Source organism: Blennius ocellaris, assembly GCF_963422515.1.
Source record: "Blennius ocellaris genome assembly, chromosome: 8".
In the NCBI taxonomy this organism is placed as follows: Eukaryota; Metazoa; Chordata; class Actinopteri; order Blenniiformes; family Blenniidae; genus Blennius; species Blennius ocellaris.
In genome coordinates, this window is record NC_137657.1 from 15991904 (window position 1) to 16016664 (window position 24761).

The 24761-nt window shown below is 39.6% G+C and overlaps 1 protein-coding gene across 1 annotated transcript; it reads right to left on the reverse strand.

The window, feature by feature from the left end:
- Positions 1–12: 12 nt before the first annotated feature.
- Positions 13–10827, reverse strand: gnl2 (G protein nucleolar 2). The gene is made up of 16 exons (XM_080500304.1): positions 10636–10827; positions 9662–9746; positions 9488–9582; positions 8637–8776; positions 5953–6137; positions 5772–5838; positions 5528–5686; positions 5328–5441; positions 3899–4027; positions 2911–3015; positions 2603–2761; positions 1775–1882; positions 1229–1695; positions 816–898; positions 557–633; positions 13–421 (listed from the first exon to the last, which is right to left on the reverse strand). Exons 1-16 carry the CDS (start codon positions 10697–10699, stop codon positions 278–280), a joined length of 2181 nt encoding a protein of 726 aa, XP_080356430.1. The 5' UTR covers positions 10700–10827; the 3' UTR covers positions 13–277.
- Positions 10828–24761: the final 13934 nt, after the last annotated feature.

Here is a 24761-nt window from a genome sequence, read left to right on the forward strand (position 1 = left end):
TTTATTACAGCAATGCATGACAAGTATACTTCAAACAATTACCGTAGATTTTCTCTTGAACATCAAGAGAACTGTTCACTTGTAGTTGATGAATGAAAAGTCATTCAAACAGTTGTGGGCTGCAGTGAAAAGAACATTGTTAAAAGGCCAGATACAAAATGAAGTCCTTTTCAGACAGACTTTTCACCAGTCAGCTTCACACCTTCTTCCAACTTGTCGCAGTATCAATAAAACGGATTTATTAAATATCTTGTGTGACTGTGTTTAAGCCTGCATTTCAGTGTTTGGATCTTTTGACCCTCTGACCGTCTTTGGCTGCTGTTGGAACCTTTTTGTTCTTGTTCTTGTTTTTGACATTGTGGGTGTCGTAATAACGCACACCAACTTTCTTTGTCTTCTGAGCACGATCCACTGCTCTTCTCTGTGGAGATGGAGAAAGGAGGAATTGGTCGTCAAGCCTCTTTCTGACAAATCTTTGGTGCATCAATGAGAAACAGACATTTATTTTGTGTGGAGACTGGTGTGTTTGATGTCAGGGAGAACAAACATTACATACCTGTTTGGACGTCAGTTTTTGTGATTGGGTTCGCTCCACATCCTCAGCTTTCCTTTTCTTGCCCCGCTGGTTTACGGCTGAATTCACAAGAATTAACACATCACATGTCATTACCTGATCAACTTTGTCTAGACACAAAAATATAAACACTAAATCCACATTTGTAAATACGACAGAACCACAATCTGTGTTTTATGTTCTGATTAACTGGAAATTTTGAATCATTACTACTGAGATTAATGACAGAAGCGTTGACAACCTTTGTTCTGCGCTTCCTTTGTTGTCGCTGCTTGTTTAGTCTTCATGTCTGTGAACGCTTTGTCAGAAAGTGCCTTTGGTATCCTGCGCAAAGAAATGACAGAGTAAATTGTTATTCAACATAACGCAATGTTTACTGCTGCTGGATCCTGCTGAAAATAAAAGTAATGAAATTATGCGTAGAGTAACTATGCAGTCGGTATTTGACTTTGTTTTTTTTCAGTGTGTGGGCTGAAATTAAACTGGAAGAGATCCAGTTTAGAGAACAAAGTGACACATGAAAGCTATGAAACACACCGCCAAAATATGACTGATGGCCGTCAGTGGTCAAGGGGTCACCCATCATGCGTGGCATCATAAGCACAATACAAGAAGAAAACATGGAAAGTGAGGATTGGGAAACTGCACACTGACCGGATTGCGGAGAAGCGCTTGGATTTGGCTCGGTCCAGGAACTGCTTGTACTTTGCAATCTTCTCATCCAGCTCTCGGATCACCTCCTTTGAACTCTTTTTGCCGGTTGCCTTCTCAGACTGAGAGGTACTGCACTCGGGGACCTCCGTCTCCTCATTGGCTGGTTCGCCACTGGTCTCGTCTTCCTCTTTGACCTCGTCTGCCTCGCTGCCTTCCTCGCCATCGGAGCCGGAAAAGTCTGGCATATCCAGGTCAGGCATCTCCACTGGAACCAAGTCTTCCTCGCTGAACTCGGGTGCCACATTGATCTTGCCAAAGTTCTGGCGAACGTTAGCCAGAATCTTCTGGACTTGCTCTTTCTGTCTGTCCTGCTGTTGCTCAGAGGTGGCGTCTGGATTGTCTTGCTGTTCCTCCTGTACATTCTCTTCTACCTCAGACGGCCCTTTGACTGGCAGAGGCTTCTCCTCCTAGAGGAACATACACTGATGAAAACAGACGTGCGCAGGTTGCTTCAGAAATAACAACGCCATCTCTTTCTTTTCATACCTCCAGATCTCCTTCAGGTCCAGGGGGTTTCACAAAGAATGGGATGCGTCCTCTCTGCCAATCGTTCAACACCATTTTGGAGACTGTGGGAAGATCTGGTTCACCACCCTGTAAAAGATCCAGAATTTCAAATATTTAACAGAAGCCCTGTTTGAATGAAAGCTGTTGGGAAAAATTCTACATAAAGTAGCAAAAAACAGATTGCCAGTATTGAGCACTTCGAGTGAATTAAATGTTTTTTTTGATACGTCCCTGTTAAAATTGATGCTGCAGATATTTTTTTGGGGGGGAGGGGGTGGGGGGGGCAGGACAAATTAAGGCTGTTTTGTTATTATATTATGTCAACATGCAATAACAATTTGATTTGATGTAGCTCAAGGTAATGGCCATGAGCGTTAAAGTCTGTTCTTCAAACAACAGTTCTCTTTCTCTTGCCCTAATTTGCATTTGTTTTCTCTTTTGGATCACATATTTGCCTGAAGTTCCTACCAGGAGCATGTCAGAACCATCAGTTTTAGGCTGCTGTTTTTGTGCTTCAGAATTCTGCAGTGTGACCACAGTTATGAAATCAAATCTGTCAATCAATTCAAATTTCTCAAATTTCATAATTTTTGCGAACCGTTTTTTTCTCTTCATATTTCTAGGCGTGCCAGTTTGAATTGAAAGAACATGGAAAAACTAATGAAAAAGTAAAAAAATTACAGTTTTTAAACAGAATCAATAAACTGTTGCAGTTTGCAATACGTATTTGGGATAAAATGCTATATTGGTAATAGAAATATAGGATAGCTACAAGAGGCTGTCTAAACAAGAAAATGGAAGAGCAACCTTCAGAAGTTTCCCGGTGCGAAACGCCAGCTTTTCAAGAAAGTCTTCGGCAGATGTCCATGTGGGGATACGGTATGTCTTCTGAATGTATTCTGGCTTGGCCCGCTCCAAGACGGCCCCAATGTGTTCCTCGGGGTTCTTGATCTTCTCCACTTGAACCTTTGAAGAAAAAAAAGGAGGAAGAAAGGAGTGTGGTGATAATAGCCTGCAACCAGTCGGCGAGAAAGCCGAGGTGGTAAACGTCCGACTCCTGAACGGATATTGAGCATCACGGTACCTTGAACAGCCAGGTAATGAAAGAGACTCACCACTCCTTTCAAGACAATATCAGTTTCACTGTCCTCTGAAGGGTAGACAACACCGGGGCAGTCAATGAGGAAGATGCGCCTCATCAGAGTGATGTACTGCCACACCTGAGAGAAAAGTCAAATAAACAATGTGCTTTGTGTGGTCAAATACTGAAAAACCATAACACAGCAAAGGGCAGACGTCACTATGGACAGGCAACACAAACATCCAGGAGCAAATTAGACTCTCCATGCAACAGAACGAGCTGGTGGGAGGTACACAGACAACTCAGCACCAATACGCCATCAGGTTTAAACTCAGTCTTTCCCGCACATTGTATTCATGTTTGCATTCGGACTGTATTCAACCTCCATGAAAACCTACAAGAACAGTATTTCAAGCATCCAGAAACAAATAAGTGGTTCGTTAGAGAACCTGTACTATTCTAACAAACACATCTCAATGCTAAAATGTCAAAATGTGCTGCAGATCATGAGGCTCGCGTTGCATTTGCCAGTGTCGGATGAGCAGTTCGAATCCAAGACAAGGTGAGAAATAAAGAAGTGTTGGCTGTGAGCCCATCAGATTCATTGGATAGGTAAGTGGGGGAAAAAAAAAAAGACTGCTGTTGTGGTCCAAGTTTACAACTTTGGCAAACACAGAAAGCTAAAGATGTATTCTCCTTTCATTCCCCTTGACCTTTCTATGGACTCTGGAGGTTTCAGGCCTGTGTTGGTTTCCAAAGAGGATAAGCAGCCGAGGAGAGAGGAAATTACAGATAAAAAATGTTGTTGTTCTTTCTCTTGGTCCAATCTGCACTTAGATTTCTAGTCATATAGTGAAGCATACATAGCCAATTCATTTTGTTGTTGCAGATATCGACAATTACCAAGTTCTTTCACCTCACAGCACCTCATCACAGTCAAAGAGCAATTCACCGCCATATAAATCATACACTACGATGCAAGTCAAACATTTTACCTTTAAATAAAGGCTTTTTGACAGTACCTTAGTTTCTCCAGCCAGAGGTGCCACATTGCAGACCTTCTTAGACCGCAGAGTGTTGATGACTGAGCTCTTGCCCACGTTTGGATAGCCAATGAAACCCACACTTATCTGTTTCTTGTCGGTGTGGAGCTGAGAGAAGAAAAAAAAAGTTATGAGTGGTGCATTTAAAACAAAAGCCTCAATCTGCCCTCAGTTCAAGGACAAACCATTATATGGGTCTCTGTTGCAATAAGCAATAAATCAAGTAAATCTGTCACAACTCCAAACACCCCCCCTCAGAAAAACTCTCTGAAAAGGAATTTGTATGTTAACTATCATAAAGATTTAAAAGATTCTAGAAAGCGAAAACATGATCAATTTAAGGCCATTTTAAACTTCGGAGTTTAAAGAAAACTCTACATCAGACATTCTAGGGAATTATTAGATCATTCTGAATTTGATTATAATGCAGATTCATTAACTTTCAATTGTAACATGGCAGTTTTTTTTTCATTTTCCTTTCATTCCCATCACGTGAACATATATGAAACATATACTGACCTGCTGTCAATAAACGTACTTAATTGTAAAATGCACCTGCAGTTGTTTACCATTTGTAATGATTACTTCTGCAACCTTTAGCTGCCTCATCCAAACTGTTTTTGAGATGTGTCACCTAGAACAAACTCAAAACGAACAAGTTTCCATCTACATTTCATATCTGTGAACATTGTTTATGGTCTATCATCGCCTTCTGTTTTTTTATCTCAGTTAATCACAGAGTCCCAGCTTTTTTAGAAACCGGGGAAGTAGATTGTGTTGAAGATGTGGTGATCGTGCCACGTGCTTCTCAGTTTAGCACACATCAATCAGTGCACATATTTAGTGCTTACGCCACCATGTGGTGAAAATTAGCAACACAAGGTTAAATAGACTAGTAAACTTGCTGACATCGGTCATATGGTGGCAGGACTTCAAATCACGATCTTAATTGGTTGATTAATTCTTGGAATTATATATTAAGAAATAGAAAAATGCTACATATAAGATCTTTAAAGGACTGTTGTATGTGCATTTTACAAAGTATGAATAGAATGGGAATACTTTATTAACTGCAGAAGGAAATTATTTATAAGAGGAAATCAACTGATATAATGCAATCAAATAAATACACCAGTGAATAAATGGCTCCGTTTTTAAAATCTCTTCATACAATAAAGCTGCCATTTTGGAGAATTACATTAAAAAAACCTACATATAGCATTAACACTGAGCAATCAAAAGAGATATCAACGTATTCAAGCCTTAATCTACAAATCAAAAAAGCTATGTCGACTATCAATTTCTGAGTAGACTACGATCGGTGCCGTGGTATGCTCCCCACCCCCCCCCCTTTTTTTCTTTTTGCAAATAAGTACAACAAATCCAAGATGTTCCAGTTTCTGCTCACCTTGCCAAACTGTCTGAGCAGCTGGATGAGCGAGCCTTTCCCAAACGAGTTGGTGAGGCTGGCGTGGAAAGCCAAAGTCGGGTATTCCTGGGACAAAACGGCCACCCAGCGTTTCTAGTTCAAAGACAGCAGCATACATTAACAAAACTATGACAAAACCACCAAACCCCCCCCGCAGCCAAATGGGAAACAAGACTTACTGTGACCCAGGTGGGGATGAGGTCACACTTGTTTAGAACAAAGATCAGATGCTTCCAGGCTTTCTCTTTCTTCAAGTAGGTCTCTATGTTCTTGGAGCGTGTTCCTATGGGGTCACGGGCATCCAGCACTTGGATGATGACATCCGACGAGTCGATCACCTGTCACAATGCGAGAGAGGTATGTAGACCGACCTCGCAGCAAAAGATCTGCAGCGACACGAGCACTCAATTGTGAAGACGATACCTTGTAAAGTTCTCCCCAGATCCTCTTGGACTGACCCTTTTTGAAAATCTCTTCTCGTGCTTCCTCTCTGTCGACATTAAAAAGCAATTTAATTTTACTCCAAAGAGAAAAAAAAATGAAAATCCAGCAGATTTGCAAAAGATGATTTTCATATTGGTAATTAGTTGAGTGAGACCCTTACCGGACCCCCGTGTCCTCAGTTACAAGGTTTTTGTCCTTGTCAGCATTGTAGCTCATGGCTGAGGCCTCGGCTTTTTCTAGCAGGCCCTTTACATCCCCGACCATGAGACTGGGCCTCTTCCTTTGGGCTTTGGGTCCAAATGTGGTTTCAAAAGCCTCTGTGTCCAGAATGTGCACCTTGGAATTCTGCCGTAAAAAAAAAACAAAAAAAAAACCTTTGTATGAGCTGTGAAAATTTTATTTTTCCAAGAACTTACAAGATTATGCCAGTAGATATTATATTAAAGTTTGACCACATTTTTTTTGTTCACTGGACGGTTTTGTCTTTATATTAGAGCCCCGAAGAACACAATTGATACCGGTAAAATATGGTTGAGCAGAAAAACAAATAGATGCAGGTTTCGCTTTATATTATTGTGTAATAAGTATTTGTTCTAGGTCTGAAACAATGCCGTAAAAATACTCAGATGTTTAGTGTTTTTCTTTTCCTTCAAGAAAATGTTATTCATAACTTACCTGGGTAAATAAAGGCTAAACAAAGTTTGTTTTTTGGTTTAACCCCATCCCTCAAAAAACACCCCAACTATTTGTTGTCATCATTAGATTTGAACGAGAGTTGAATGATTTTGCCTTCAAAGAGATTATAATATTATACCATTTACTCTTGATGCAATTTGTATTTTGTAACAGCAGTTTTTCAGAAGCAGTGCAGTTGAACAGTTTTTAGTCACTTTCCCTTAAACTCTGTGTTTTTTTTGCCTCCAACTTCTGGTCTGTTGCGTGTGAAGCATTATTGAATAATTATTCAATTTGCCGCCTGACTACATCACTTCTGCACAGCTTGACAAAGGCTCTGTAAAACATAAAAACATACTTAGAGTTGCTCTGCAGATTAAATTGTCTGACAATGCTTGGGGGGGGATAAAAAAAAAAGTCTTAAAATTGCAATGAATCACTTTTGATGGCATTTTAAAGATCTGCCGAGTAAAAACTTAGGGGTTAAAACTGCACACGCCACAATGTCCTGGTAGCGTCACCAAGTGGAGGAAAAACCCCTGAAGCAGTCCCTCAAATCACCAATCAGATCACGTAGTTTCAACAGCCTCTGTTCTTCTTCAGTAGGAGCAAAATGCTTGGAAAAATACATATACGAGTTACAGCTGAACTGCTGAAAACTTGACTTGCACAGTCATGTTTCATCCAGAGAAATGCTCGACAAAGACGTTTTTTGGTGTTACAGCCAATTTTTGACACAGTCGCAGTGATACAGAGAGTGAAAGTTATTTATAGAGAAACCTTAACAGGGAAGGGATCACAAAGTGCACTGAACAGGGAACGTTAAGTTAAAAAAAAAAAAAAGAAAAGAAAAAAAAAAGTCCTTCCGAAGGCTGAAGACAGAAATACAGAACAAATGTATACAGAAAACAGAACCCTCAAATATGCAATGACAAAGCCAGTGAAACATTGAAGGCTGTGCCAGTGCTGATTATATTTTCCAATGATCTTAAAAACACAAGCCGTCCTGCTATTGCAACGTTGAAATGAAGGGTGGAAGTTACAAGCTTTGTCAGAAACAAGGCTGTTGCGAGCCTCCAGTCGGCTGCTCTGACCACTTGCCAAACTTTTCAGACAGGGCCTCTGGTTTTTTTAAAAAAAAGATATGTTTCCCCCACCAAACCAAAAGTCTCGTAATTACTTCATCTGCCTCTGAAGAAGGTAATCCCTCTGGAACAGAGCTGCAACTAACAAATTACTTTCATCATCAATTAATCTGTAGATTATGCTTAAGTCAAGCAGTTTTCCAAAACCCGGCGTGTTCTCATCCTACGGTCCAAATACACATTTTAAAGCAGGAATTGGACATTTTGCTTAAATAACAAACTGACAAAACTAATAAATTATTAGGATAATAACTGATAATACACTACATTCTTAAATGAATTAATCAGTGCTGCATGTCACTAATCAATTAACATGAATGTTGAATCCAACCATCAGTAAATGTCTATCGCACACACACACACACACACACACACACACACACACACACACACACACACACACACACACACACACACACACACACACACACACACACACACACACACACACACACACACACACACACACACACACACACACACACACACACACACACACACACACACACACACACACACACACACACCTATATGATGTTAATGGCAAAGACACAAACGACAACATGCCGACTGTAATAAAAATGGCTCGGGGGGCCAGTCAATAAATCTATCTATTGACCTTAAGCTGCCTCAGTTGAGCGAGTACAGCACATGAAGAAAGACGGGTAGATCAGGCTGTTATTTTACAGCCTCGCCGGTTCTGGAGTCAATTTATAACTTTGCAGAAGGCATCTTCACATAAGCTAAACACAATGCCAGTGACCTTAGTTTCACAGCAGGACAAGGCTGAATGAGGACTCAAATCTGTTTTCATTTTCATGTCACACGATTAACAAACAACAACCCCTCCCCCAAAAATCCAAGGAAACAGGAAAAAGGACTTATTTGCATCAGAGCCACGTAAAAATGTTGAGATGTCGAAATGCCAGTGCAGTGATGCCAAGATTTGTGAAAGTGTTAATTCACAAAAAAAAATCCCTACCGAGAAAGAGCCAATAGAAGCAGCCGTTTGGTTCATACTCACATGGGCTTTGACCCGATCATTCAACAGGGACATTGGAAGTTTGCTTTGTCTCATCACAACACGATACGGATCCTTCTGTATGGCTCCCATCTCGTCTTGGAACTTCTGGAGGGACGACTGCTTGATCACACGTGTATTTGCTACAACACACAATGACACAAATGTCAAAATGGTGGGAATTGGTTTAAATGGCCTCTCTTTTCCTAAAATTCTTTGTAATTTCCGAGACAAGTTACATCGGGCAAATTTTAATTCGCTAACCACAACCTTCACAACTCCAGGTCATTAAATCTTTTCCCCCCCCACAAAACACCATTATCGCAACAAGCCATAGTACAGAATGTCAATACTTAAACTTTTGCACCTATCATCACCATTGACAGGATTTGGCATCGTCACTTCTCATAACTAAAACGCCCAGACAGTTTATGATATCAAGAAAGTTAAAAAGAAACCCAGAAAGCAGACATATAGAGCAACACAGTCCTCAGACTTGTCTAATTAGGCATGATTCACTAGCAAGTCACACATTGAACATGAGCTTGAGAAATTTTTTTTACCAGTTTTAAAGGTGTGATCTTAAGCTGAAACAAATGTTATATTTTGCTTGTGTTCAGATGCTGGTGCTGTGTTTCTGGCTGGCAAATCTTGTGTCAAGTAGTTAAATAAAGTCAGTGAAATAATGTTGGTGAACACTAGACTCAGAATTTTCAAAGTTGGAAACTTTCCATTGGAATAAACCAGGAATTTACTAAATTTAAGGTTTGATAAAAGACGTCCTCCCAAATGATCAACATTGCTGTAGCACACACTGCAATACCATATAACATATTGTTGGGACATATGCTTACCAAACCATTTGATATTAGGTTCGACTCTGGCCACAGTTCCTGGTGCAACTGTTGACTGAAACTGAAGAGGTTTGATGACTTTTCCAAGGCTATTACTGAGGAGAGAAAAAACATCCTCAACGTCAATACAACACTTACAGATATACAAGTAACAACAGCTCTGATTTTATTTACCATCTCTGCTTCTGTCTGTACATATTCAGACGGTTGATTGTGGCTCGGTCCCTCATGTTGCTCCCACCAGCCCCTTTGACTCGATCTGTGAAAGAGACACAAGAGTTGACATTGATGATTCATCACCAAAACAAAAGTGATAACGCATCTTGAAACCTCTTCCAATTGTATAACTTTAACAATTGTCTTGTTGCTTTATTTTTTAGTCTTATCAGAATATATTCATCCTTCTACCCTCCACTTCTTGTAATACTTTCATTTATCCACATGTTTAAACAATCTTAAATAATCAACTGTCAGCAGCATTTTACTTGTTTTTGTCTGAAGACTCAACCCTATACCTGCCAATAAAGTTTGAAAAACTATTGACAGTAAAACAGCAAATAATACAACCACCACCACAACCACATTATGACAATAACAAAATCAGCTTGCGTCCTTCAGATATATAAAATCAAAGGATAATTTCAGAATGTACTCCTGGTCTATAAAGCTTTTGATCTCAAATGTACATGTAGAATATTAAACATCCAGACTCTCAAGTGTTCAGGAAGAGGTTTACCAAGTGAAGTAAACAAAGTAAAGCAGTTCCAATTCCAACTCTCCTCACCTTTGGAACAAACTCTCTGAACACCTGAGGACTGCTGACATTCACTTCAAGCAAACGAGATCAATACATCATTTGATCACAGACCTGGCTAGAGTTCCACTACGTATTGATTGTGGTCGTAAATCTAGACATTTGAACGTGTAAAAGGATCAAGTGCAGCAAAGCAGCATGTTATAACAGAACCTGGAGCAAACATTTAGTTAAATCACACAAACAGTAATGGGATTTATGTTAACACATCGTGCCGACTCGGTTTTTATTTCATAACCGGTTGAATTGAAACAGCTGGAACAAGTCTCAGCAGCGGCTAGCAGCAGTTAGCATTAGCTGTAAACAAACTGCTGCTAACGAGGAGTTAGCTCACCGGGGTTGCTGCTGGAGGAAGAGGGGTTTATGGAGCTTTTGCCCTTAAACCGCGGCTTCACCATTTTGACCACTTGATCGGTAAACCCTTTCGAGGACAGAAACAGAAGAGAACACACGAAACTGTGTGTGAAAGCTGGAGTTTGAGCGTTGGTTTCTCCTTCAGCTCGAAGTCCAGCACCTCACACGTGCTCTCCTGGTGAAACAGGAAGTGTGAAATGTGACGTCAAAGAGTGACAACCACAGGAGCCAATAAGAGGCTCCACTTTCTCTGCGGGGCGACAGAAAACAGCACATCTGAAGCTTTATGTCAGTTATTGTGGAAATTATGTAAATATGTTTTTGTTTTGTGAACAAAGTGTTAAAATAATATAACAAATACACTATAATATTTTTAAAATCGCGCATATGAATCCCAGTAAATTGCAAACTAAGAAGAATTGCGTCATACAAATTCCATAGAATGTCCAGCTGTCACATTGAAATCCAGAAAAAAACCCCAAACTATATTTCACTGCTTCCATGCTCCAGAAGGGGGTGCTACAAAATGTGCCACACGAGTAAACCTGCTGTGCCATGCTGGTTTCAGACATTCATTACATAGGTTCAAGGTTCAAGGTTCAAGGTTCAAGGTGTTTTATTTCAACAGTAAAAACCAGGTTTCACAGTGTAATGAAATTCTTACTTTGCTGTCTACCCTGGTGCTGACATACATAAATAAATAAGTATATACACAAGAAAATAGAATAAAAATAAAATAAAATATAAAATAAAATAAAATAACAGAGCAGTGCAAAATATTAGTCAGAAAGTGAGATGTGCATTGTGTGCAATTGTACAGATTAAATGTAAACATGTTCAGAAGCTGTTCAGAAGTCTGATGGCAATAGGGAAGAAAGAGTTTTTGAGTCCATTTGTTTTGCGTTTCAAGCTTCTGTATCTCCGGCCTGAGGGCAGAAGCGTGAACAGTCTGTGTTATGGATGGGTGGGGTCTTTTAATACGGAGGCAGCTCTACTGTGGACCCTGCGCTGGTAGATGCTCTGCAGGGAGGGCAGTGGTGTTCTGGTGATCCTCTCGGCCATCTTAACCACTCTCTGCAGGCGACTGCGGTCCGTGACAGTAGTGTTGCCGTACCAGGCTGTGATGCAGCTGGTTAAGGTGCGCTCAACCACACAGCTGTAGAAGTTCCTGAGTATCCTGGGAGACATGCCGAATTTCTTCAGCCTCCTCAGGAAGTACAGCCGTTGTTGGGCCCTCTTGACCACCTGTGTGGTGTTGAATGTCCAGGTGAGGTCCTCGCTGATGTGGACACCCAGGTATTTGAAGCATAGATGGCTGTTGGACATTTAAACTGAGTAGAATAAGTTATAAAGGACCCATGCATTTATGAGCTGGGATGAATGCATTTGATGGTGTGAATGTGAGTGTGTGTGTCTGTTCTTCTGTGTTTTCCCTCAGGTGAACAGGTGGCCTGTCCAAGAAGGACCCTGCCATTGCATAGTCAGGATCAGCTCCAGCTGAGTTGGATAAAGCAATATGAGGAATGGATGGATGGATGGATGGATGGATGGACGGATGGATGGACGGATGGACGGACGGACGGATGGATGGACGGATGGATGGGTAAATCAAGATTTTAGATATAGACATCTGACGCCATGAGTCTGATTTCCCCCAAATTAGCTTTTATGTAAAGCAATGTATGTAGGTATACTTTCTGTTTCTGACATTCCTGCAGATGTTCTGCAGGTTTTTCAAATGTCTAAGTCTAAATGCTATACACAGAGATGACTGTGGCCCTGCTTAAAAAATTTTAACAAGTCAAATTGGAAGAACTTCACATTGCAGATAAACCATATGTGTACATCGACTAATCATGAATGTCTGTTTTATTGGGATGAGGTTAGTTTTATAGCCAATGATTTCCATTCAAGCCAAACAGATCTAATTCTTCCACCGGACACTTCCAAAATGTTTGAAATATGCGTTTGTCTGGATGTGGTGATGCTGATGCTTTCACAGTGCATACGGTACGCTGCACAAGTGTGGCTCATGGCCAACATAGGCAAGTTCGTAGAGACTCCAGGTTGGAGAGATGCCATCCAGTCAGTATTCAGTTTATACAGCAGGGAGACTGAGGAATGTTCTCTGTTCATTTTCATGCAGATGAAATGGGAACAGACATCACCAAGCCACTGCAGCAAATGATTTTTAAAATGAGATAATTGTTGTGTTTCCCTCATTAGGCAGAACATAAAGCTGAAAAACATCATAGCTGTGGAGAAGATTTTGTTGCTGTATTGACTTTTACAAGGCAAAATGTTCGTACTGAGCTTATTAATGTTCCTGTCTTTTTTTTCTATACATCCGGTAAATTGTCAATGATCACTCTTTGCACAGAGGATATGAAACCAATCATCTGAAAACTGTTTAAAGTCACTATTCTGACAGCTGAGTTAGTCAAAATGTTGTAAACGATGGAAGAAATGACACATGGAGAACTTGATGAGATTTCCTGCCACTTAAAGCCAGTGAAAAGAAATCGAACACAGTTTACATTATGTGCTCTGTCATCTGACATCATAATGAATGTAAGGTATCTTTTGTCTATCCTCACATCTGTAAATAGAGGATGCACATTTTACAGCTGCTAAACCAACAGGTTGGCTGAACTTTATGCAACCCTCCTCATGTGATTTGCGTGAAAATGTCTGGTTAGACAAGACTTCCACCACAAAGACCCTTAACTGATTGGAGAAGCATTCAACAGAATTTGCATGCAGAAAGGCAACCAGACAAGGACTGATCCACTTACTTTCTAAGCTCTTTGAAGCACGACTCACAATATCTGCGAAGAATGAAAACACAGCACACCTGGAAGAAGCAGATGATAGGATGCCAGGAGAGAAACTGAGGTACAATGTGAGGAATTCAGAATTGGTAGAACAGCTTATGAGCGTGGTACAAAGTGACAGATAGGTCTGAGGTAGGGAAGAGTATGTTTTTGTTTGCAGTTGTTAATGGACAAGATGACAGATTAGGTCAGACATGAGGCGCCATGGACCATTATGTTTGCAGATGACATTGTACTTTGCAGTGAGAGCTAAGAGCAGATGGAGAAGAATAATTACAACAGTAGTGAGACTTGACATGATGTATGGTTTGGAGGGAGTAACACTATATCAAAGATAAAGGCTGAGCATAGGGATGCTGATATTGTAATTTGAGTGACCAGGTTGGACAAGTTTGAACAGTTTAGTGACAAATACAGACCAGGTGAGGTGGATATATTGGACAACAGATATTGAAGATGGAGCTTCCAGGCTGGAGGAGAGGAGGAGGAACAGAGAGAAGAGTCATGGATGTGGAGTGAAAGAGGACACGGATATAGATGACAGGGATGTGGTAAGATGGAGGCAGATGGTTATCTGAGCAGGGATAGAATTTTAAAAGTAATGACAGGTCACATGTGGAGCCTGACAGGGAGTAGAAACTACAATACGTTTAACAACATAACATCTGACATTGTTGTTGTTGTTGTTGTTGTTGTTGTTGTAATCCAATCTCATTTACGACCATGTTTAATTTCAGTTGGGGTATTTACGTGGTGCATTTTGTGGTGTCTGTTTATGCCAACAAGAGGTTTTTTTGGTTAATTTAATATTAATTAATGCAAGTGAGATTACCACCAGTTTCTTGTAATCCATATCTAGAGGAGTAAGTAACCAAATAATGATGGCCACTTTTTATTATGTCTGTACCAGCTTAGTTTATTTACATTATCCTCATGTTTGTTCTACTATTTAATGGCTTCTCATCTAACCATAGTCATGGAATATGAGGAAGCAGTTTATCTCATACTGCTACATATCCCAAGTTTAATAGACATGCAAAAATAAAGTGCCAACAATATTAGTAGAAGAAAAGCATTTGATGCATTATGAAGATATTTGAGTTTTCATATTTTTGCAGCACCCAGCTTGTCTATGTCTAACAGTGGGACTAAAGCTGCAGCATCAATCATTCGAGTAGATTTTCAACCTCAGACGTTAGTCTTCACAGGTTGCTATTGAAGACTTAAGTTTCAGGGAAAGAGTGTCAGCAGTTAACACACAAACACCTGCCATTGATAAAATGATGACAGAACCTCATGCAGATTAATACCTTAACTCCACCATGTGTCTGACAGATTGCTTGTTTCCAACTAAAGAGACCCATTCCACATTGACATAAATGATGAGAAGACCAGTGCAAAACACATGACATATTCTTTTGAAGTGAACAATAGTGTGAAACGCATCAAAAGGTAAGAAGAAAATGTATTGGCCTTGAAAAGGGAAATAGTTCTGGACTCACACCTGCTTGAACATTTTTGATTATTGCATTTCAACACAGGGACGTGTACACATTTCCGATTAGTATTGTCCAATTGTTGAAATTAAACCCTCCTGGAGAAAAAAAGATTCTCCAAGACAAAGGAAAGAAGAACTAAAAACAGGAAACTAGGCTTGAAAGTGATTGCTTTAATGAAAAACAGTGAAGACCTGCAAAAATAAAGCTACAGCACAAATTAGGAAGAGTTTAATCATGAACAACACAATTGAGCTAAGACGTTCTCGCTTTTTTTGCTACAAGTATCGCAAACCTTTGTTTTCAAAACGGACCCCCCCCCCCCCCCCCCCACCACCACCACCCCCACCTTCACAGAATGAGAGATACCAGATGCAGAAGATTTCTGCAGGCGACATTATGAAGTTATTCAAAGTTTTGAAAATGTACAATACAAAGTAAGACAGGAATCAGTAAAATAGGGTTAGTGTGACAGATGCTATTTCACATCTCAGTAGTGGTGCATTGAAGCAGCCCATAAATGATCATGTGGATGTCTGCATTTGTGGGTAATATTTCAGCCTGGCTCACTTGCAGAGTTTCTGCTTTGAGTCAAAATCGGAACTCCACATAGATGACAGAGTGCAGACACCGGCGGGCCTCACTAAACAAAAAAAAAGAAAGCTTGACAAAGGCCTAAAGATTATTTCTCTTTGTAACTGCCCCCTTGAAACAGTGTGTGACAGAAAGCCAGCATTTCTGCTTTAATTGTTTCATGGAGGACAACTTAGGTGCTTATTGCTCACACCATTCTGTAATGAGTAAATCAAACAATGTTTAATGTGTTTTGATGAAAACCCTCACTGTAAAAAATGTATATCAATGCAAAAACACAGTTTCAGAAGGTGAAATTTAGCCATTTACTGAGGCAATCATTTTGAATATCATCAGCAAAATAAGTAAAAAAAATGTTATAGTTTCTGTAAATTATTCTTACTTTAATTAATTACTTATAATGGAAATTAAAAAGTGCATTGCTTTAAAGAAAACAGCACAACGTGTCATGAACCATGGCAATCATGTCAGAGGTGAAAACGATGAACTATGCAATAGAATATTAAATATGAAACCCTTATAATAATTATTTAGATGAATTTCCAAATTATGAATCACCTCTATTAACTAAATTGCGGTTGAGAAGACGTTTTGAAATATTAACATTCCGATTAGTAACTTTGGATTCTTTGCAGCTAAGTACTTTTAAGATTACACAAACACCTAATTTATATAGAAAGATAATATCGGATATTGCATAATTGACAAAAGAGGTAATAATGAGAAGTGCACACCATGAATCATCAACAAATGAAAACCTAATGTTGGAAGAACCCAGCTGGAGATGAAATGATGGAAGATGTTTTTCAAGAGAATTGGTTTCACTAATGTTTAATAGCCTCCGCCATTTATTTCCACTCAGCTTAAATCTTCCACTCATTCAGTTTGTAGCTTGTCGTGGCCACAAGTTTCACACCATATAAATCAAAGCATAATCTGTTGGCAAAGACCTTTAGGACGTGCTTGTGGAGCCTGTAAATGAATGGTGTTTATGACTGCTAATCTGTGGCATGTAAACCACAATTTTTTTGGGTCAAGATAAGCCTCAATAAGGTAAAAATCAATTTCTCAGTGTAGACAGTACAGGCTGTGTGCAACGTGTGAATAACGAAATAATTCAACTGTCAGTGTGAGGGATAATATGAATATCAGGCCAAAATATTTACAGTTTTCTGACGTCACTAAGAATCTTGAGAACATTCACAAGTGTCACTTTGCAGAAATCATAGATGCTTACTTTATCCCTGACATGCAAACTGAATGTGGGCTTTTTTGGGGGGAAGAATTAGGTTTTTACAAGAAGTCATTTGGTTAGCCTGACACTTTGCTTTTTTTCCCCACACAAATCCGTTTTGGTTAGTACTTTGGCCTGATAAGATTGATATCTCTCGCAAAACATGTGGGAACTATTAAGGAGAAACAGGCCTTGAGGTTCTAAATAACCACAATTTCAAAGGGCTTTTAAAGGAAAAAGGTTTTGCGGTAAACCACGGAACATGACGCATTAAAGAGACACAGGTTTGTGTCTTGCACATTTGATGAAAACAGCATCAATGAAAACCTCTCACACACTGTAAAACAGAAAATTTTAATTTTCAACCCTTTCTGTTTACCTTGAGCAAAAAGAAGGACGAGAATGCACGTTATCACATGTTGTTTAACATTGTGATAAGATCATTAGCTTCTGATAAGAAAAATATGTGTATCAAGAGTTTCTCAGAAAGGTAATACTAATTTTAAGTGAATTGCAGGAATGCTCCTCTCATGTAATCTTGATGTACCAAGCACTTTTACTTGCTGCTTGAACACTTGCTCAAAGTAGCTGGCAGCAGGTCCGTCTTTACTTTGTCCAAGTCAAACACAGCTTAGTCCAAAGATGAGCTGTTACGGGGTTCAGGCCCTTCCTTTCATCACGCCTGTGCATCTGGTCAGCAGCACCAGCTTGGCCTTGCCAAGTTGTGTTCATGCAAGCACAGTTTTTACTTCTACTATGCCGAGTGTCAGTAACAAACCCGTACGATGGCCATGATGTAAACTGAAAGGGTCAGCTAAAATTAAGTGTTGCATGGCGAGTTTTGGATGGGCGGTGTGCCCTGATTCTTCCTGCCAACAAATTTTCCCCACTTGAATCAGAATAGTGTTCACTGGCGGTGGGCACCGCCACCCTTCTCCCTCCGCTGTGCTTTTTTTGCTGTGGCTCACCAAGACTGCTTGTCTCTTGCATTTATCTGCTGCCCTTTCAATTAGATAGGGACAACAGAGAAGCCTATTTGGACGGAGGTCTGTGTCACCTCAAGGCTATGGTTGCCACTGCTGAGGTCATGCAATGAAAGGGAAATGAAGCACTACTGTTTCCCCGGAGCACTCTGAAACACAAGTGATTACACTGACTGATCTGTCCAAGAGACCCCAGTTGGTGAGGATCAAAGGCAGCCTGGAGACCACCTGGAACTTCTCCTGGCAGCAGTCTTGGCCTGAAGAGGAATGAGACACTCTGGGAAAAGCAGCAGAAGCACCGAGCCTCTCAATTCCCATCCTGATCTTCGTGAGAACACTGGCTCTTTGAGTGAGGAACTTCCATCACTTCCACGGCGATGTTTCTAAGCTTTCAACATCACGTTCACATGTTTGAACTGAAACTTCTTCTCCCTGATCACTCATCTTCAAAGACAAATTTTGAAGTGTACATGAGAAGCTTGGCTTCATTCTGATGAGTTCTAAATGGACTATTGATAAATTGCATGGGTCTATTGAATAAATAGGATTTGGCACTGACAGAAAGGGCACCACTACAACTTCTTATTTTCTGGCCACAACAATTTGTACATATATTTATTACAGTATAAAATACGTAATAAGTTCAATTTATCTTTACTTTCTGAAATAATAAATGTATTTCCATTTTACACTAAACCCAAAAAACTATTTGTCTTAAATGAATAAAATGTTATGAAACGGAAGAAATATGGAAAATACTGAAAATCACAGAGGGATGTAACAAGAGTAAGTACAACATTGGACCAATTAGCTCCTAAATTCCTATCTATGGGCCAGTAGTGTGGTTTGGCAGACACATTATCCTTCTTTCTAGTCTACGACAAACATACCCAAATGTTTACTCAGTTCAAGAGAAGAGACACATTTGGTCCTGAACTAAATGGCAGAGTTCAATTTTCCACATGCAAACTGAATTAAAAAGACAAGGAGAGAGGGGAAGAAATTTAGGGTAGAAAAGGTAATCCCAGCCATCTGAAAATATGTCTGGACATGAATTCATGTTGCATGCATATGGACAATTCATATGGCAATGATATACACACTCCTCACGTATCTGTGAGAAATTCATTTTTGGGGCTCTATTACTCACACAAAACTGTTAAACATTATATCAACTGCACTTAATAATGATTTGACGGTTTCTTGGTTTGTCACAAACAGCACCATTGTCTGTCACCATTTTCTGATGAAATACAATATGTGAAAAGTAGATAGTTCATAATGTCACGCATTCTCATCCTGAAAAAAGTGGAAGAGGTTCCTTCGAACAAAAGGTTTTGTTTGTTTCTGTTTTCATCGCAGTCACCCATGGCAGTGGGGTAGATAATGAACTTGGCTCGTCATACAGAACACCAATGCAAGTAAATGCTCCATAACCACTTGAGCTGCCAATGGAAAAAAAAAAAAAAAAAAAGAACCAAAGCTGTTTGATTTAACCAAGTCATGTCTTTTATAAAGCGTGTCTCCAGTTGTTGCTAGATGTTATCGTTTCCCAACCCGTGTGTCCTTGGCAAAGTGTTACAGCACTTCAAATGTTACCTTTAAAGGAGAATTCAGCAGCGACTGATCATCAGTATAAGTTTCCACTGGACCTCTGCGGTATCTAACCTGTGGCAACCACACAAGACAAAAAGACTCAGGCACACTTTGATGGCCTCCTCCCACATAGCACTGAAACATGTTTACTGAAGAGCTGTAGTGGTCCTACCAGGTGTTTAGAGACATCTGGACCAGGCTGTACTTGCTCCACGATTCTGCTGAGGTGAACTATCACTTCTGTCAGGTGATAAAGAAACAAATGAAGGTCAGCACTCCCACAGTTTTAAGCTTTTGGGGCATTCATCCATCTTCTTTACCTGCATAGTTGTGGGTGGCATGAATTATCTCAAGTGTGAATAAGAAATTTGACTGTTTCTTCTGTGCATAACCCGAGTGATTGAACTGTATCACAGTATATAGTTAAAAAAAATGAATCTATTCACAATATGTCAAGTATATGTTGTATTCTGAACACCTGACAAAAGACGGAGTACATCTTTATCTCGCCACAAAGAATCTCTGCCAAACTGCATTACATAACCATTTAACAGTTTCTGGGATTACATTTCAGTGACAAAAGCACAATACAGCTTTAGAGGAATGACCTGTGTTCACAATAACATTTACCACACTGTAACCTTCTATCTGCTTTTCATTGTAGTCTGATTATGGAGTTCACCTGACCCCTCACTGTGGCTATCAGAGCAGCTGCCGTGTTTGGAAACAAATTATCCTCATAGGCATAAGCTGAAAGATTGGCTCAATCAGGGGTTGCTTTCTGAATCTACTCAGAACGAACACGGACAAAAGAGTTCATGCTCTGAATTTACAATGTGCCCAAAAGGAAACTGTGTTTATGGGAGATAAGTGGCATTAGACCTGCAGGGCTCTGTCAAGTTTCTGATTTGGTCCAGTTGTCAGAAGCCTCAACTTTTCTGGTCTCCTCAACATAAATCAATTCTGACATGCAATCTAAAATATTGTAAACAATTTCTTGGCCCACTTGACTGGAGCTCAGACCTCTATCCACAAATATGCCAAAAAAAACAATGTTTTACACGGCAAAACCCTTTGACCTGCGGCCCAAAAAAACTTTTTGGAATATCGACAAATAAGCAAGATGCTCCTCTAAGAGTAGAGCCTTACAAGTGGGTGGTGAGAAAACTTCTTCTGGAGTGGTCAAAATTGTTCTAAAAATGATAATTAGTGAGTCTGCCAACCTCCTGCTGGGAGCTGTATGAGATCTGATATATTGGCTTCGACGGGGGAGTTAGGATAAAGAGCCAACCTGCGTCCGTCTCCCGGAGGAACCAAACATGTGTCTGAAGGAATGTTTCAGACCATAGAGAGATTCTGTGGAGCAGATCAGAACCCAGACTGGTCGACCATTGTGAAGGGATTATTTGTTCCCATGTAGTCCGTATGCCCTCTTGCCCCCCTTCTTCTTCCTCCACACTCGTCTTTGTGTTTGACTCTACGCGCTGGGTCCAATGAACTGGGGGAAATTTGCTCCTAATGGATTCAGGCCCCACAACTACATGACTCAGCATCTGTCGGATTTGATGTGCCAGTAAGATGTGTTTCCACGTTATTCACTTGCTGATGCTCATGGGTGCAACATTTTTCAAGAGCATGTTGACCTGAGATCTTTTAGTGACTTTCCCTTCTTTTCTAATGGTTTCCCTTTGATCTGACCCGAGTAGAACATGATCTGCCATCGGCTTCAGTTTTGGCCCCGAGACAGCACTGATCAAACATAACTCTCTCTCCATGGTGGGCCTGAGGACCTGTAAATTACACACGGTTGCCCAAAGCCCCTGTTTTTTGATGAATTGACTGAACCTAAATGTGTTCTCTATGCGGGCAGACAAAAACAGCAGATTTGGCTTCACCCTGACTGTCTCGCTGTGCAGGGTCCCATAAATTTTGCACTGAGTTTTGGTGTTACTGAGGTCGATCTGCCTCTCGCCTCACTCCGTCTGTCTGGAGGATGAGGAGAGATGAAGACACTCAGCTTGCTCCTGTGGTGTTTTGCATTGGGGTAATGTTGCATTGAACCTTTCCAAAACCCTGGGCCTGGTAGCCTATTTATGGTCTCTTTCATGCCTCACCTACTTTCAAAAACATTCCATCATTTGTGCACCATTAAGTTTGGTGTAGATGGATGTGAGATTCTCTGGATCACTCTTTCCAGTCTCCCAATCTTGGATGCAATTTTGACACGTTTGTGACTGCATTTCTTCTTTGTGGTCATACAGTATGTTAGCAGGCAAACATAACATCAATGAAAACTCTGGTGAAGACATTTAGGGGCAGTATCATCACTTTCGTGGATACCAGAATAAAGATGCTGATATCACAAAATCCATGGCATCACAGTTTTTCAAAATTGGAGTATCATCTTTAAACAGCTTAAGAAATATCATAATCCTCAGCGAATGGAATAAAAACAACAACATTGTAATCAATCCATATTTGCTCAGATGTTGTTCCCAGGAGTGTGATCCACTTGTTTTATGTGTTTTAGAATGAATGTATTTTGCTCTTACTACCTTCAAATTACTGTTTACTAAGACCATTTTTAACAGAATAGGAGCACATCAAGTCTGCTGTACACAAGATGAAACATGTTGATTTGGTTCAGTTCTAAACTATCAGAAATTGTCAATTCAATCCAATAAATTAGCTTTCAACATCCTGCTCAGCTGAACAGTTTTGGTGTCTATTCTTGTAAAACCTAATGAAACTATCTCAGCTAATCAAATGATGTGTGCCGTTTTGATGCGCTACGCTATTTTGTAGGTGATGTATCTTTGGCGATGGTCTTACAACTTTTCCATGTACGACCTGATTGTACTCTCAGTTAGCTGGGATTGGATGGATAGATGGATGGATGTGTAGTTATTTGAGGTAGCAAAAAGCTTATTTTAAGTATTTATAATGCATTTGAAAGTGTCTTCATTTATTAAATTTTCTTCACAGAGATGAAAAATGGCAAATGAGTGAATTTGAAACAATTCCAGAATTATATTGTTTTCGATTTCATTAATTCCTACTCATGAAAATGGTGTAGAATGCAAAAAAAAGTCATCTTACAAAATTAGATATGATAAATGTTGCTTCCTAGAGGCAATCCACTGTGGATCCCACCATGGTGGGAAAGACAAATCCAAACACAGTTGCTCGATGTTGTTGTTTACAAGCCATTCAAAGGTTTTAGAATATTGCATCTTATGCTGTGGTTGGCACTTAGGATCACATACACACAAACACACTTTCAGAGGGGTGTGAGCGACAACAGCTGGAGCTCGCAGTTATGTTCATAGTGAAGGTATAGGATTCTAGGTTTGGCCAAATAGCCACAGAAAAATGCAGTATGGTGTATGTATTGTGAATGAGAAGATGCTCCTTTGTTTGTGATTATGTAGCATTTTTGGAGTTGATCATCTTGCTGTTTATTTATTCCAGAGTCTGTTGAAACTGAATGTTTCTGAACCATGCAAACTAATAAAGCCTTAAGCTTTTTCAATGATTGATCCAGATATGGAATGTCTTCATTCATCATGACAGTAATTGGGCTAACAGCAGAGTTTGTGGTTAGCCAGATGCTGCAGGGATCATTTTTCTTCTTATTTTTTTAAAAGTTTCTGATTTTTTAAATAAATGAAAGCTATCTGTATTATTCTAGAATTTCAGGCAAACACGAGAAAAAGAAAAAACATATGTGAAAACTATTTGAATTTGTATTTTGACTAGAAATGAAAAGAAAAACTAAAGAATTATTGGAAGCTCTTCCAGCTTTTGCATGTGTTGTCGAAATGCATTTTTATGTGTATGTATTGTTGTGTGCGTGTGAGTGGAGTAGTATGTATTTGTTGGTGTTTCCTCACTCACCTCTCTGAACCACATCTCTAAGGAATCAGCTTTAAAGGGCTGAGGACCATGAAAAATTAAGAAGCACTTAACATGCAACAAAACCTTTAAATTGAGCGAGCAGATAGGATGTGTGAACTACACTTTCTTGCACTACAGGACTGTGAAACTACTGAAACTGTGAAACAGACATCATTTGAGTCATGTGGGCACCCTGCAGGGTCTAATCTCCATTTTTAATCTCCTGTTAAATACTTTTATTTGCTACTTTTTTAGTTTTATTAGTCATCTATTCAGAAGACAGACAAGATCCAGAAAATGTAAAATATTAAGGTTTATTTTGGTGTGAAAACCCTTGCATTCCTTTCTGTGAAAGAAAATCAGTTTGTCGGGGAAAACATGAAGTGCAAAATTTCTCTGGATTTAAAAAAATATATATTTGGAACAAATCAATGAAAACATGTCAATAGCACACTGAGCAAGGTGAAATTTATTTTCCTCACTTGGGGGCAAAAAGGTTAATAAAAGTCTGTTGTAATCAGTGAGTCCCCAACTAAGCAGCTTTAAATCTCCCATATCCTGTAGTCGTGTTTGCTCAATCATTTAATGGCTGAAAGAATCAGTGGAAATGTGATTATCCACTATGAGCACCAAGTGAATCAAAGGTCTGAAAATGTGTCACACAAGAATGCTTTTACACTCTATCAAACACAGGATATTAAATGTTGTCTTCTGCAACAAAGCCGTGGTTCCTTTTCAGACAGCTGGGACGAATTCGAACAAAACCAAGATCAGTGTCCCATGTGTTGTTCTTTTGCGAGCATGTCTGGGATTTGCTTAATGTCCCTCTGTGGTCATTTTGACTCATTCTATCTGTTGAGGCCTCCATAATACTTGCCTTACTGAAATGCCGTACTGTTTTGTATGTATCACGAATTGTTGAAACCACTTTTTGATACATGATAGTTAAACCAAAAAAACTAATGAATGACTTTGACTGCCCAGGTCACAGGTCACTGATAATGCTGGAATAAAATCAAGAAATCTAAAAATTGATAATGAGTTGCATTCAGTAGTTACAGCAACAAAGGTGAAATAAGGTATTAAGAGTTTGTATCATCATCAAGTGTGTGTATTGTCCGACTGAATCCTCAACCAAATTGGTAGCATTCTTCCTTCCAATCTTATATTTAAAACACATAATTAATAGGAATTCCCATTCAATGTCAGGTCTTTTGCTACTGTACCTAACAATTCCATTCTTGAACAAAGCTGTGCTAGGACCCATACTTTCTGTTCCCAAGTAATCAGTTGTTTCATCCTCCATAGGGTCTGTCGCCTACCGATGCTTGAGCTCAATTATTGGGCTGTGAGTAATTTGTAGACAGTTTAACCAAGTCTTAAATCCTTAGGGGAAAAATTACTTTTGTCAGACTTCTTTTTTTCCTCCATAATTACCTATCTTTCACTTACACACTTGCAAATTAAATAAA

Bases quoted from the DNA above. Each gene is read 5' to 3' on its own strand.
- gnl2 (XM_080500304.1), bottom strand. From the start codon at position 10,699: ATGGTGAAGCCGCGGTTTAAGGGCAAAAGCTCCATAAACCCCTCTTCC. The intron at 5,687-5,771 runs GTATCGTCTTCA...GCATTGTGACAG, and splicing joins TCTGGGGAGAACTTTACAAG to GTGATCGACTCGTCGGATGT. The intron at 1,883-2,602 runs GTTGCTCTTCCA...GATCTTTTACAG, and splicing joins GCACCGGGAAACTTCTGAAG to GGTGGTGAACCAGATCTTCC.